The 16367-nt window shown below is 32.5% G+C and overlaps 2 protein-coding genes across 9 annotated transcripts; one reads left to right on the top strand and one right to left on the bottom strand.

Moving 5' to 3' along the window:
* Positions 1–3926: 3926 nt before the first annotated feature.
* LOC105769500 (NAC domain-containing protein 75) lies at positions 3927–9788 on the top strand. Of its 8 annotated transcripts, none has more exons than XM_012590182.2 (7): positions 3927–4080; positions 5332–5594; positions 5867–6044; positions 6228–6826; positions 7332–7637; positions 7941–8036; positions 9160–9788. In XM_012590182.2, exons 2-7 carry the CDS (start codon positions 5469–5471, stop codon positions 9247–9249), a joined length of 1395 nt encoding a protein of 464 aa, XP_012445636.1. In that variant the 5' UTR covers positions 3927–4080; positions 5332–5468; the 3' UTR covers positions 9250–9788. The 8 variants fall into 8 exon arrangements, with proteins under 8 accessions (XP_012445636.1, XP_012445633.1, XP_012445634.1 ...); XM_012590179.2 differs by having other exon boundaries at positions 3931–4080; positions 5290–5594; XM_012590180.2 differs by having other exon boundaries at positions 3935–4080; positions 5299–5594.
* Positions 9789–13950: 4162 nt separating this feature from the next.
* LOC105769501 (phosphatidylglycerophosphate phosphatase PTPMT2) lies at positions 13951–16054 on the bottom strand. The gene is made up of 6 exons (XM_012590185.2): positions 15657–16054; positions 15325–15447; positions 15116–15209; positions 14936–15018; positions 14753–14842; positions 13951–14471 (listed from the first exon to the last, which is right to left on the bottom strand). Exons 1-6 carry the CDS (start codon positions 15855–15857, stop codon positions 14208–14210), a joined length of 855 nt encoding a protein of 284 aa, XP_012445639.1. The 5' UTR covers positions 15858–16054; the 3' UTR covers positions 13951–14207.
* Positions 16055–16367: the final 313 nt, after the last annotated feature.

Genomic DNA, 16367 nt, shown 5'->3' with positions numbered 1-16367 from the left:
AGATTTCAAAGGTCTGGATCAACAATAAGTCGACACTTTGCAATTGTGCTTGAGAAAGTTTCAAGGATGGCCACTGATCTAATTGCACCCGAAGTTCCTTTTTTTAGCTCAATACCCGAACAAATACGTAATGATTCTAGATATATGCCGCATTTTAAGGTTAAAATTTAATTTTATATTATTATATTTTAATATATTTGGTCGACTAAAAATATGCATGAGACTAATATGATTATTTGTTCAAGATTGCATGGGTGCAATTGATGGTACTCACATTGCCGCTATTCTTCCACCAAATGAACAAATTCCCTATATTGGAAGAAAATGTATCCCGACTCAAAATGTTATGGCAGTATGTGATTTTAATATGTGTTTCACCTTTGCCATGGCTGGATGGGAAGGATCAGCACATTAAACTAGAATATTTCTTGATGCAATTCGAGATCCAAAATACAAATTTCCGCACCCACCAAATGGTTAGATATTTTATTTATATGTGTTTTTTTAAATAATAAAGTATAAGTTCTTTAATTGATAATTTTTATAAAAAAAATTCTTGAATTAATTGTTTGTAATATTATAACTTGTAGGAAAATATTATCTAGTTGATTCTGGATATCCTCAAATGAAAGGTTATCTTGGACCATATAGAGGTCAGCGATATCATTTACTTGACTTTCATAGAGGTAGACTGATACCTGGTAAAGAAGAGATATTCAATCATTCACATTCATCATTATGTAGTATGATTGAACGAACTTTTGGTGTTTTGAAAAAAAAAAAGGCCATTTTAAGGGATATGCCAAGTTATAGTTTTGAAAAGCAAACGACGATCGTTGTTGCTACAATGACGATACACAATTTTATCCAAAAACATGTCGGTCGAAATGATGCAGATTGTATAGAATACGAAGATATTAATTGGGCATATGAGAATATTATTGATTCAGAAAATGCGCATGGTTGAGAAAGTGATGATGATGACGACGACGACGACGATGACGGTGAATCAAACAATTCAAGTGATTTTGAAATGAAATTAACAAGAGATGCTATAGCTTGTAGTTTAATGAATTCACTTTAAATTGTAAATGCTATTGTAAAATTTTTAGTATTTATATTTGGTATATAAATATTATCTCTTTTTAAAATTTTAATCCAAATATATGTAATATTTTAATTTGTTAGGTTTATGTTTTCTATGTTATGTTAATATCTAATATGAGTTATATATTCAAATACATTTTAAAATAAAATAATACAAATGTGTTAAAAGCATTAATTAAAATAAAAATAATTTTAAAATAATACAATTGTGTCAATATCTAATTACAAATATTTAATTATTGTATTTAAATATTTAAATATAATTTATATATTCTAATTAAATTTAATAAATAATTAATATTAATTACTTAGAAATATTTAAAATTAATATTATATATTAAAATATTAACAATAAGTTATAATAAATTATTTTTATATTTTGCTAAAATATCATAATATTAACTAATTTGAACATTATTTAAATACATATTTGTTACTTTAAAATATCGTCTAAAATGGACATTTTATTTCTCAAAAGCACTTTTTGACAACAATACCAAATACTCAAAATTTCCAAAAACACTTCTTAAAAGTATTTTTCCATAGCATTTTTCAAAAGTAATGAAAAACTAGCCTTAAGAATTGTAACAGAATACTTGCAAGAATAGGCCTGTATCGTCTCAGCCCATCCGGGGAGGAGATTGTGCTAGGCCAACCCAACAAGTGGTGTCCTCGGCTTTACCCACCGGTTGTTTATGGGTGGGGAGTCTTCAACTTCGAAGGGTAATACTGATGTTGCCGGATGTCATGTTTTGTTTTGAGAAGGTTGTCATTATTCCTTCTCCTTTAAAATCTTTGTTTGGAGAAGATGTGTGTAGCAGTCGATGGTTTTTTTTTTCTTGTGCCGGAAGTTGTTATTTGACATTCTGATAGGTTTTACTCGGTTATAACCGACGACAACTTGGTAATAAGGTTTCAATATGATATTATGTTTGTTGGGCAAGCAAGAAATTGTCAGGGTTTCACCTACCCCATGGCAGTTTTGAATGCCCATGAACGAGAGCTTTTACCCACACTCATGGAAAAAGCATAATTGGCACATTTATCAAGATAGCAAATGTTTGTTAATGTTCAATCACATCAAAACAACTAATTTTGAGGGCTCTAATTTCAATTATATTTATATCTTATCTGGAATTAAATAAAATTGCGAATTTTGTTTTGTTTGATTAATAGGTAATAACATGAAAAAAAACTTATTATAATAATTAAACATAAAAAAATTACATGCTAAATATACGTAAAAAACAAAGAAAGTAAGATTCACTTTCTAATCTTCTCAAACCCCACCCCAACTTAATAGAGACCAACATATGTACCAACTATAAAAGTACCAAGGCCCAAGGGCCAAGCCCATGGCATGGCCCTTTCGACTATGCGCCTCTTTGAGCCCACGTGTCTTTTTCTTTATTTTTTAAACTTATTATTAGACGAGAGTTAACTATATTTAGTGAAACATTTGGCTAACTTCCACTATCAGGCTGGCAGCCCCCAGAAGTGTTGTCTGTTGAGGATCGCAATGAGTTTGGAGGGTAAATCTGTCAATCACTTCTTTGGACAGGACCCGACTTATGTTCTTTTATTTTGTGCTTTCATTCTCCACTTATGTTCAAATTAGTGAGTGAAAACGTTTTGTTAAGGCAATGATAAAATGCATAAAAATTCTTAAATTAATCTATATTTTAAGAACTCATAACTAATTTGCTACATATATTTAAAAACTTTAAAACATGAGATAGTTGACTTCAATTAAGAATTATTTTTCTTTTATCTAAGAGCCATTATTCTCATGTAGGAGATATTCTCATACATGAATTATACTTTAAGTCTGTCTTTTCTACTCTAAAAGACATGGTCCCCGAAAACAAAATTCTTGGAATTTGCCACACCAATTTTTTCTCCCTCTTTACAAGTTAGTGGTTCTAAGTAGATTTTAATAAGCATGAAATAAAGTAATGTCAATGAATGTAACAAGATAGATTTCAGCACTGTAGAAAAAAAATACAAAATACAATAATTTATTGAAATTTACTGTTTTAATGGTTCTAATTGTAAGGCTGAAAATTAACAAATAAAATGAGGCAGAGAATCCAAGAGCAAGAATTTAAAAAGATTTGCTGGTCGCTCTTTTTCAGCTGTGATATAGGTTAAGTCAAAAGTCAAAGTTCATTGGATAATCTGAAGAGCAATCTGATTCTTCTCATTCCCCTTGGGACAAAAAGAGAAACCTAATCTAAGGTTGCTCACACTCACAACTTGAATTATATTTGTCCCACTATTTTTTAATTTATTTGTTATTATCAAAATGGAAAAAAGGAAAAATAAAATCCCTTGCGGGATATATTCTTCCCTGTCCAATAAAATTACATAATTCTTTCAGTAATAATAAAATCAGATAGAAAAGAAAAAAGAAGCAATCATGGCAACCTATCTGTTGTGCCCAACATATTTTCGGTCCTTTCATCATTCAGTCCCTTAATTTCATCTGATCAAAATTTTCCATATTTGGGCCCCACATAATCTGGGTCTTTCTTTCATTGTTCCTTTCACTTGGACTCTATTATTTGTGCGAGTGTTATACACTTTTGACTTTCCCTTCTTCAAAAACAATACAAAAAATCGAATATCAATTATATATATATATATATTTTAAAAATAACAACAGTTAAGTCTAAGTCAATATAATTAAGAACTAATTATGAAATCAATTTATGTCCAGGTGAGTAAAAATTTACAAAGTGCTTCCACTGGAAGATTTTTTTCCCTCATATATAAATAAATATCTAGTAATTTTTATATGTTATTGTAGAGGTGTAATAAGACAGGGGGGAGTGGTGGTCCATCAAACTATACTGCTCATTTGCCTTGTATATCAAGCAACCTCGTAATTCTTCTGTTCCTCTTTCCATCTCTCTTCCTGCAACATTCATGGCAAAAGAATCATGATCAGCAGCACTCCCTCTCGAAACCCATGTGAGTTCTTGCCATTTTTTTTTCCTATTTCTTTTTCCATAATCTCTCCATCTTTCTCTCCTTGTCAAAAAGAAAAAAACTTGCCCTTTCACACATCATAGGATCTAACTCTATATAACCTGTATATATATATATATATATATATATATATATATGGGGAAAAAAACTGTATTTCTTTCCCCAGATATCGTCTTCATTACTCAAAATTCTTCTACTGCCACGTTCGAAATGTTTTTAGCATTTTCTATATAACTTACGGCTTGGGGTCATTTTTTTCATTTCATAACTTTATATAAACCATTCAAAAACTTTAGCCAATGGTTTTAAAATTTTAATCTGAATCCAATTTAAGCTGATATGTTGGTATATCAAATAAGTTTTTTAAATTTTAATACAGATAGGGTTGGGCTGCTTTTGAATGTGTGTGCATCAGCTGTGAAGGCCGTTTCTTCCCTTTTTTGCTTTAGTAGTCAAGACCTCTAAAACAAAGGTGTGGGAGACCTTAAGCTTTAGAGAAGAAAGGAAAGAACCCCCTCCCCAAAAAAAAAAAAACAGACAACTGGGTAGTATATTTTTCGTTTCTTTTCTTTTTTCCCTTTGCTATATATCTTTGTTTCTCTCTCTTAAACCGCCTAGCAACTTGAGGTTCTACTTAAATTAGCAAAGGCTTTAAAGGTAGTGTGCAGTTTTAGGAAGGGCAACCTTTTTTTTTTTCCTCACTCGGGGCTTCAGTTAAAGTAAAGCTAAGTGAGGGAATTCCGGTGTTTTCTAAATGGTTAAAGAAGGTTTATAGCTCAATCTCACTGTTACATTTTCCTCTTTTTCCCTTTTCTATCTTCTCTAAGCAATACTCTTTCTCTTTTTTCTTATTAACCAGTGGTTGTTCCTAGTGAGAAAATAGAAAATTTTTTCTTTTGGAGCATATTTCTCTTCTGGGTATTGCATAAGTTTCTTGGTTTTTTTTGTTTTTGGATTGGTTTAGGTAATTACAAAGATAGCACCTTTTGCTGATATATTAAACATGTGTATTTACATATATGACATATGGATTTTCTTTTTCTTCTTTTATTTTTCATGTGTGCTGAGTTAAATTAGAGGTTTTAATATGTTCTTCTCCTTTTTTATATGGTTAAAATATGATCTGAAGTTATAAAATTCATATATCTATTAAACTCATCAGTTTGTTTTCTTTCTTCTTCTTTTTTTAAGGAATATCAGATCTAAAACAGGCTTGTGGTTTATGTTATATAGAGAAGCTAACTGGGATATGAGTAGCTGGCTGCTGTATAAAGTTGGTCATTTCATTGAGGATTTTAAGAGTTTGAGGGAAAGAAGATAGCATCTGCCCACACCAAAGAAAGGGCCGGGGAAGAAGATATCAGAAAGCAATGAATAAGAGTAACCTGATGAGCTCCATCACCAGCTCTCATCTCATCGATGCAAAGCTCGAGGAGCATCAGTTGTGTGGATCCAAGCACTGCCCTGGTTGTGGAACCAAGCTTGAAGGAAAGCCGGTACGGATTTCATCACCAATAATCATAATATTCTTGGCTTCAACTCCAAGGGTTTGACAAAAGAAAAGAATCAAGGAAATATATGAGAAATATACTTGTATTCTAATCAAGGATTTTTTTTTTTACTATATTCAAACAATAGATTTAAAGCTTTCTTCTTTATCTCTTTATTTTGTTTATTCTTTCCTTTTCTTTCTTTTTTTTTTTGGGGGGGGGGGTTGGGGGCTTTAATTTGAACTTGATTCTGAACTGAATAATGAAAATTATTGCAGGACTGGTTAGGTCTACCAGCAGGAGTGAAATTTGATCCGACAGATCAAGAACTGATAGAACACCTTGAAGCAAAAGTAGAAGCTAAAGACATGAAATCTCACCCTTTGATAGATGAGTTCATCCCAACTATTGAAGGAGAAGATGGGATTTGCTATACCCATCCCGAGAAACTCCCAGGTTGTCCTAAAATCCCTCGCTAATCTTGTTCGATTGCTTCCATCATTATTCAATGCTTTTAGGTCTGACTATATTGTCAAACCTCCGTCATGAATTCCAGTTTCCAGGTTATTCTGCCCTTGTCTCTTTGTTTGTTGCACCTAACTTTGATTTTTGATTTGTTTTTTTTCCCCTTTCTTGCAGGAGTGACCAGAGATGGGTTGAGCAAGCATTTCTTTCACAGGCCATCAAAGGCCTACACAACTGGGACAAGAAAGAGAAGGAAAATTCAAACCGAATGTGACTTACAAGGTGGAGAAACAAGGTGGCATAAAACGGGGAAGACAAGGCCAGTCATGGTCAATGGCAAACAAAAAGGGTGCAAGAAAATCTTGGTTCTCTACACGAATTTTGGGAAGAACCGAAAACCCGAAAAGACTAATTGGGTCATGCACCAATATCATCTTGGTCAACACGAGGAAGAGAAAGAAGGAGAGCTTGTGGTGTCCAAGATATTTTATCAGACTCAACCAAGGCAGTGCAACTGGTCTGATCGAACTAATGCTGCCACAACTGTTGATGGAACGACCAACGTGGTCGTCGTCGACCCTAATAATATCAGACGAGATAGTGGCATTCGAAGTTGTTCTTCAAAGGAGCAATTAATCCCTCTTAGAGATGAAGTGTCCGGAGCTGGGATTGCCCCCGCTGCTTTATCAAGTTTTGCCTCTGCCATGGATATTCAACACTTGAAATCTGATCATCATCTGAGTTTCACCCCGTTTAGTAAAAGCTTCGACCAGGTACTTTTTTGTTCATTTATATACAATGTATTTTCTCCCCTTCTACAACTTCAAAAAAACTTCAACCTTAATCGATAAGTAACCACGGAATCAAGACAAGACATTGACGTTGTGTCTTGTAATTGTTTTGATATTATGAATAAATCTAATAATTTTCATGAAAGCATATTCAAGTAATTTAAACATCAAAGTTTTCTTGTCTTGCATAAAATAAAAGTAAAAGAAGAGATATTAAAGTTTTAGGGTTGCTTTTCTATTAGTCGATTGCTTGTACATATGGCATTTAGAAAAAACAAACTATATGGACCTCACTTTGATTATCTTTGTGAACTAACTATTCTTTCTTTACCCACCAATAGGACCAATATTGAAACTGAGAGTAAAACTATAGAAAAATTGAAAGGTAGATAAAATAAAGGGATTGAAGGAATGCAATATGTATATGTTGCGTTTGAAAATGGACTAAATAGCAAACTGTTTCTTGGTGGGGAGTTGTCTATTGCAGGTGGGGCTTGCAGAAGCTTCAGCAGCAAGGGAAACTCCAACACAAGGCACGGGCCAAGAGATACCGGAGCATCATCGGGGGCCAAATCATATGGCCCATGATCATCATCATCATCTTCTTCTCCATCATCATCAACAACAGCAGCAGCAGCAGCATCAGATTGCTACCACGGCGTTCCACATTAGCAGGCCATCGCATCCCATTTCCACCATCATCTCTCCACCTCCCCTTCACCACACCTCCATCATCCTTGACGAGGACTCCTTTCATGTCTCAAGAATAATGCTACAAAACGAAAGTTTCCAGGTAATATGCCTCATCATTATTATTTATTCATAAATTCTGGCCATGTAATAATATACCGGTAGTGTAATTAATAACTTTTCTCTAGAAACCACAGTGTTTTTCCCATGCATGCCACACTTATGTGTCTGCTACAGCACTTATTAAGCTAAAACCATCGTTAACCCAATCATACATTCTTATAATTACGTTCAGATCTTGATTATAAATGAATCAATGGGCCTTGAACGATGAATTGCTTTACACCTTTTAATCATCGCTGCAAACATGACTTGGATAATTAATTTTGGGATTACTTATATGCAGCAACAACAGGAGCAGCAAAGTCATAAACTGGGAGGAAGGTCTGCAACAGGTTTGGAAGAACTAATAATGGGTTGCACTTCAACTGATATCAAAGAAGTGAGTATGAACTTCTTCACCTTTGATAATTTGCCATAATACCAACTAAGCAAGGGAAGAAAATAAGAAAGAAAGAAAAAGTAATATAATATACAAAAAAAAAAACAAAGGATAAAAAGGAGGTGAATAAGGAAAACCCTAAATTCTTTAGTAATATTATTCTTAAAAATATAAAGACAGCAGAAACCAGGTTTCTTTTCTTTTTTCTATTTTAGGAACAGTGTATCATATGTATATCTTTTCGTTTTTCATGTTTTGAATCAGAGTAATGGCATTCAGCTTAAGAGTGTGCATAGCTTTTTCGTCGTATAAAATTGAACATAATAACCTGAAGTCTTCTTTACAACTTTCTTAAGATTCATCAGAAATTAATACGTTAGGCCATCTTTTATAAGGGTTTTAACATTTATATAATTAAGATTCGCTTTATCAGCTTAAGCATTCTAGGATTTATTTTAATATTTAATATGATTTTTATTGAATAATATTATAATACATTAATTACACTTTATTTTTATATATAGAATCACAGTTAAGATAATCACAAATCTAAAAATTAAAGTATGCCTGATAACAGCAGAATGTGAAACCATATAGCCTTCAAATTAATTTAAAGCTTGAAACAATATAGAATCTCCTTTTATATTTATTTCCCTTTTAGACAAAAAAGGTAGTTTGGTTCCTTTTGTTTTTCTTTGAATATATGTTGCTAGCCAGAGCTGTAAATTCAGGAAAAAAATGCCCCCTTGTGACTATAAACTGCAGGAAAAGAAAAAGATCAATATAATTTAAAAAAAAAAAGTAAACAACTGTATTTACATCTATTAATATTAGAAATCACATGACATAAAAGAAAGTACCACAAACATAACTTAAGACTGAAATGTATTATAATATGAATTACTAATGCATAAAAAAGTATATATAAATATAGAATAATTTAATCACGTTGGGTTAATGAGAAAGAAACGAATGCATGGCAACAACATGAAATCTTTTTTTTACACTGGAGAGTGGGAGAGTGGACAAAAAAAGGCAGCTTCGTCCTCTGTTGTTATTAGGTGAAAATATATATTGCTGTTAAAACCCTTAAACCCTAACTTTGTTTATCATTTTTGGGCAGGAGTCATCAATAACGAACCCACAAGAAGCTGAATGGTTGAAGTACTCCTCTTTTTGGCCTGACCCTGACAACCATGCTCATCATGGCTAGAAAGAAAATAAAGCAAAAAAAAGAGAAAAAAAACTTACCCAAACAAACAAAACCTTACAAAACATCGATCACTATAATGACTATGAAGCCTTTCTCTAGTTAAAGTCCTTTCGAAGAAGTGAAAAAGAGAGAGGCCATATATATAAATATACATAAACTACTATATATAGCTTGCTTTTTTTTTCTTACTTTTTGAATGTGGGGAGGCCTGTTTTATGACCCTCAAAGTCTCTCAAGTCTCAGCTTAGTTACCTGTACAATATATATATGTGGTTCATGTTGGAATGAAAGAGGAAAAAGAATAAAAAAGAAAGCAGGAAGAAAAGGCTGCTATTTTCTCTGACAAATAGGACTGAAGAAGACCCAAAGCGAAATCCAAGCAAGCCCTGCATCAAAATCATCACCCTTATGATTATTATATCATCTTTATGCCTATACCTATTATTTTATTATTTCAAGGACACTTGTATAATTTCTTTTATTTGTTCTTTTTTTTTCTTCCTACCTTTTTAAAGAAATATACTGCAAATTCCAACAAACACACTGTTAATTGCATCGTTTGTTAGTCACCTTTTTTTTTTCTTGTAAAATATACGGGAAAAATGTTAATAGTCTACTGATATATTTGAATAAAATGATATTCCCAAATATTCTGAAAAAATTATATTTATAATCAAATAGTTTATTCAATACAAAGTATTAAGATTAATTATTATTGGCAAATATACAAAAATCCCTTAAACTATTTTTTATAGTTAATCAGGCTCCTAATATTCAAAGATTTTTACCCATAAAAGTCTTTGCTTTTAATTAAAATTAAAGTAAAATTATTTTGAATTTTAGTCTATTATTTTAATTTCTTGTTGATACAATAGAAATTCTATACAAATTTAACATCAATGTAAAATTTAAATGAGTAATCAAATTTCTCAAAAGAGTGATTAAGTGTGATATTTAAATTTTAAAATATTATTTTGTTTTACTTTAAAAAGTTATTTTTTTGATAAATTATTCCCATCAAATTCACATCAGAAAAAGATACAAATTAGTTTAAGATTTCAAAATATTTTTATTTTAATATTAAAATCAAAGATTTTCATGGGTAAAAATTATAGATTAAGGGTTTATTTGATTATAAAATAGCCTAAAATCTTGCTTAAACAAGGTATAAAACTTTAATTAAGGGTTTTTTAAATATTATCCATTTAAGATGATAATAGCAAAATAATAGTTTAAAATTTTGTTTATCAATATCTAGAGAGCTAGACACCAATCAAACAGACCCTTCAATAATATAAAAAATTATATTTTAAAATCATCATCATATTTTAACATTTTCATGGCAAGGTCAAAACCTAGAAGTAAAATTCTTTCTTGGATTGCTTTGTCCCACAATCTTAATACCTAAGGAGACAGCACAGCAAGACTACCATTAATTATGCTGACCAAATCAATGAAAAAAAAAACTATAACTATTATTGCTGATTAATGATGCATGAAGGTCAAAGTTGGTGCAATATTGATTTATGAGGTAAAGTATTGTATTCAATATTTATAAATCGTTTTTCCTTTAGTGACAAATGGCCTTCTTCTGAGGGGTTTTAAATCAGAGCTCCTTTGGTAGACATGTTTGCCTAATGAAAAGTAATTGTACTTTAAATGAGGGGTCCTCACACCTCACAAAGCTAAATTTCATCGCAATAATAAGAGTATTGTTTTTAATAAAATGATAATTAATTGCTTATGGTTCACTAATTTTATCATCTATTTCAACTTTAATGAATTCCCAATTCAAAATTGCCCTTGTTAACTCTTTAACCATACATCGCTAACATCATATTCAGGTGACAAATAGGATGTTAATTAACACCAAGAAGTTACTTACAACATTCTTTTTATCTTTTTTTAGCATATATTAACGTTGTTAAATTAAGTGAATGATAATTTTAAATTTTTTTTCAAGTTATAATCAAGTAGAATTGAATTTAAAATTATCAAAATTTTAAAAATATTTTAACATACCTAATTAAAGTGTATAACACTTGTACACTATTTAAATATTAACTCTCTGTTTCTTTGAATGGACTAAATTCATATATGATACACCATGATTTGTTTGTAAGTGGTTGCCATCCTCCTAATAAAGGAGTTTTGTTTGGTTGTTTGCATTTAGATTATATCAAAAGGAAGTGGGGTTTCATTAGTTTTTGTTTTGTATTTATTTTTCCTTTTTCTAATTTGGAATATTGGAATCTTTCTACAGTATAGCAGCAGAAACCACATTTTAAAAGCAGAATTTTATTAGGTTAATTGGGAAACTTCTTTACTGCTTTATATTATTATACAGATAGCAAATTAAATGAACTTATCTCCCACACAATTCAAATCCACAAAGGCAAAGAAACAAAGTGACACAGAGAGAAAGAGAGAGAGTAACGTGCATGTTAGCTTTTTTAGCTTTCAGGGGACGTGCATGAAATAAAGCTAAATAGAAGATATAGAGCAAGGCAGCTTCATCGTAGTTTCTGAAAGGAATAATTAAAGCACTGGAAACAAGGGTATATATGAGCAGACAAGAATAACCTTTTATGCATGCTTTGGAACGACCCATTCTCTCATAACTTATTGGAAAAAAAAAATTTCTTTTTTCTTGTCATTTTAGCATATAATGTAATCTCTACATTTGTCTACTTACTACATATATATCCATTGTATTTTCCACCATCATATATATACTTCCCCGCATTGAATATATATCTGCTAATCAAATACATGTGAAAGAAATGGGGTGTAGAGATGCTTAAGGTTGGTATATATATAATACATGTTTTATGTTTTAAAGAAAAAGAGGAAAATCCTAGTAGGGATGGTGGGGGTGGTGGGTTATAAATAATAGAGTGAGAAAAGAGGAAATATGTCTCTTTCCACATGCAATCCAAATAAAAGTGAATGAAATGTCTTGTTCAACCTAAAAAGCTGATATTCAATTTCTTTAGCTTTATGGGGAGATTTGGGTTTGCTTTTAAAAGGGAATAGAAAGAAGTGTATTAGCAGTGTTAGGGTTTTGGGGTTTGCAGAGATTTGGTCCCATAAAGAAGTTGCAGGTAGAATTGTGTAGTGCGATAAGGAATATAACAACATGGGCAAAGCAATGCCCAACTTTTATTTATTCTTCAACAGCAATGTCGAGGCCAAGGCTAGGCCAACAGCTTCTTTTTAGATATAGTAAACCAGCACCCACTGATCTCTGCTTACTAAGCTTTTTTGAAACAAATATTTATGTATTCCTAGTCTGAAGTTTCAAATATGTACATTTTGCCAATATATGGTCACTGTTTTTAGAAAAAAAAAAAAAACTATCTTTATGAATACTTTAAGCTGTTCTCGATCGATCACTTGCATGCCTGTACTAGTAACGGTCTCGTAGTTCAAGTTTGATAGCTAATGTTTTGTGTTTTCTTGAAGAGGGTGAAGGGCACTAAAGTAACCTTCCTTTTTGTAACCTTTTGATTTGTACTCTGACATATATAAGTCTATTTTGGCGCACTGTCGCAATAAACTACTCAATGGGAGAGGTGCAGGCGGTTGTGCGTAGCAGTTAAGACTCTTTCCTGTTAAAATGTACCTAATTGGTTGTAGTTAGGAAAGACTAGTGGGCATTTCATGCATAGATGAACAATCCAACAAATTATATAATAATGCAAAACAAAAGCTTTATGCTACATGATCAATGATGTAACCCATGCCATTGTCATCAGCCTCTATCAGATTTTAAAGAGAAAGTGATTGGCGCAACAAAAGGTGAAAGGAACATTTGGGATGGCTACTTCTATATAAGCCCATTTTCTTTCTTAATATTTATATGAACAGTTTAAAAATAAGCAGCCACTAATGAGGGTTTAGGGAGGACTGTTAAAATTAATCCAATTTGTTTAGATTAAGACATAAAGCTCTGATTATAATATTAACTGCGAGATGAAGATAAGGTTTGGGTAAGATTGAAATGGATACAGTAGTTAGTACTTGAAAAAAAAAAACATGCCGGCATCTGTTGAATCGCAGTTGAAATGTATGCAAATTTTATGAATATTGAACTCCATTGATGAATGATCAGTATCAAAATGAGACTTTGGGAATAAGTCTTTAATAAAAGTGCAGTGCATACAAGGAATTATCAAGCAATGTTTGTAGTATTCTATACCCTTTAGAGTAGTTTCCTATCCAGAATCTGACCATGATGAAGGTTCCTGATCTTATAAGACAGGGAAATAGGGTTGGATTACAAGGTTCTCTTTATTGGTGGTTAGACAAGGACCAACGCTTGAAATAATTAGTCAGCATCAATTGAATTTGTTTTTTTGCGCGGGGCCTTGGACCTGTAAATATCTTGTCTTGTTGTTAATCTCCGTACAAATCCTTTCCAAACTATTGCTGTTGCTAGGACTGATTGGTGCAAAGAATCTTGGCTTTTGGAGCAAGTTTCCAAAACTTCAGCCTGGAAATTTCATCTCTTTGACAACAACAATGGCCATCACATCAAAATGGGATAAGGTTTGGCTGATTCCAAGGTACTGAACAATACAATATAGCTTACCCATTTGGAGACCTGTTCGGAAATACAGGCTTGAATCCAGATGGCTTAAAACAGGGGATTAAGCTACTTCATATAGGGCAAACCGTGCTACAAAGTGAAGCGTATGCTTTTCACAATTGAGTCAAAGATAGATTCATGGATATATGAAATAGTACAGTTGATTGTATAAAGGATACTCATCTTATACACATCTATTATCATTGAAGAGAAACTCTTCTAGCTTTCTTTGTTTTTATAGTTTTCCTTCTGTTTCTTCCATACACACTTACTGGAAAAGAGATTTTTATAAGACCTTTACAACCTATACTTATTTGCATTTTCTATACAAGCAACATCCACAATGGCTGTTGAAGGAGCAGCAAACTCAGCAAGCACGTGTTTCACTTAGCCTCCCATTCACAGGTCCAGAAACACCGGAAACTTTCAACGATGCAAAAAGGCATGATAGTTTGGATAGTCTAGCTATCATGGGCCTGGCTCTCACCATTCTGGGCATAACCACAAGCTCCTTGCCAGTAATATTATCAAAAGTATTATGATAGCCTTCAAGATCTTCTTTTGTAATCATAACTGCATCTGCTGTTGGGGAGTGTGTTGGCTGTCGGTGCCTGCTATACTCCATAACTGCCTGCTCCAAACCATTTACAAGCAAGAAATAAACAAACGGGAAGAAACACAACTCATTCATGCTTGTGACAGGTAATGAATTCTATCCGGAAATATAGAGTAACTATTAACAGGCCATTCATAATGCTCATAAAACCTTGTCCTTTTTTTTTCTGTGCACACAGCAATTCATGCATAATCTAAAACTAAAACTGACCAACACAAACAGAGCCATTAGTATCATATCATCAACTTCGTTTTCTTCCTACTATGTGGGGCACAAAATAACACCATCAAACTTACTTTCCATTGTGAGGGAGCAAGCAAAACTCGAGGTCTTCGAGACTGAACATATTCGAGGGCGCCTGCAGGTGTCATCTGCTTATGCTCTACCTGCAGAATTTAAGACAAATTCACTCGTATAAATTAAAATCAAATCTGGGGCTAACGTCAGAGGTTACTGAACAATAGTTAGTAAAAAAATACCAAATAGCAAAGCACAACGGTGGTGCTTCTTCCTCGTCCAGCTTTGCAATGAACGTAGGTGGTTCTACAGCAACATGCATTCTCTACAGCCAAAAATGGAGGGGGAGAGGGGACCAAATCGAATGAGACGGCTACTGTGGTTAACAGATTCAGAGATTGTTAAAAGAATTATCTACTCACTATGAATGAAAGCCACAGCTTTGCTTATATCTGAAATTGAAGGAGCAAATAAATAATCTCTCGTTGGAATTACTAGGTGATCAATTCCATGAGCCTGCAATAAAAGCATAAACCAATAAAATTAAACATCAATACCCAAGAAAATAGAAAACCTTTTTAAATCGTTAGTTTAATAAAAAAACATGGTAACAATCTAAGAAAAAACTTACACGATATAAAGAAGTGGAAACCAGAGTTTCAAAAGGTTCATTCAGAGTGATCACCCCACCAACGCCCAATTGCTTCAACCGTCGAACGTCCTTGGGAAACGGAACCGCCCCCAGCAAAAGAAACTGAAATTTAATAAAAAAAAGAATCGTTAAAAAAAACTATCATCGGTAGAACAGAGCACAAGTAAAGGATCCGTTTTTGCTGTCTGAAAGTCACAGTTTTTAATCGACCACCAAAGGGGATGAATACTGATTTGGGGTTAATAAAGAAAAGAAATGATAGATGAAGAGGGGAAATTAAGGATAAGATTAAAGAAAGAAAAAAAAGAAACCTGGTCAACTTCGTCCCACCATCTGAATTCAGATTGGATTTTGTTTCTGAAAACATTGTATAAAAGGGTCGGGTAAAACAGGATCCGAGCACCTGCTCCGACTAGAACTCTCTTCGCGTCGTCGACTCTAACTATCTGTAGCTGCTTAACGCCGTCGTTTCGCCGATCATTCTCCACTTCATCCAACTCCTCGATCTTCATCTCACGATAACCAAGAATTGGATTTTCTTTTACTTCCACAGAAGGAAATGAAGATAGTTTCGAAGAATTCAGAAATTATGCATGGAATTGGAAAATTAGAAACCTAAAAAAGATCTGAAGGATTTACGAGGCAATCGGAAAAGATAGGATACGAGAGAGCGTGGATCTCACTTTGATACGAATAATAATAATAATAAAAGATTAAATTGTTACAGTACTTTATTTCGATTATTGGGAACATAAGTACGGATACAGAAGATTTCAATTATAAAAGCACTTGTAGTTCTTTTAATTTACAGTAGTACCCTTTATTTGCATATGATCTTCTGATTATGCTTCTAAATTTAGCTTTCTATATTTTCTTTAAGGATTATTAGTTATTTATTAGTTAGATAGTGACAAAACAATACCCTAATGGATTTTTTTAATTATGTTATTTTTGGATATTTTCTCAAAATTAAAATTAAAAAATATTTTGATTCCCCAATTTTATTAACTGAGCTATAAATA

The sequence above is a fragment of the Gossypium raimondii genome, chromosome 5 (genome assembly GCF_025698545.1).
Source record: "Gossypium raimondii isolate GPD5lz chromosome 5, ASM2569854v1, whole genome shotgun sequence".
NCBI classification, from domain to species: domain Eukaryota; kingdom Viridiplantae; phylum Streptophyta; class Magnoliopsida; order Malvales; family Malvaceae; genus Gossypium; species Gossypium raimondii.
The sequence above is the reverse complement of the archived record's forward strand: the minus strand, read 5'-3'. Positions and strand labels throughout refer to the sequence as shown.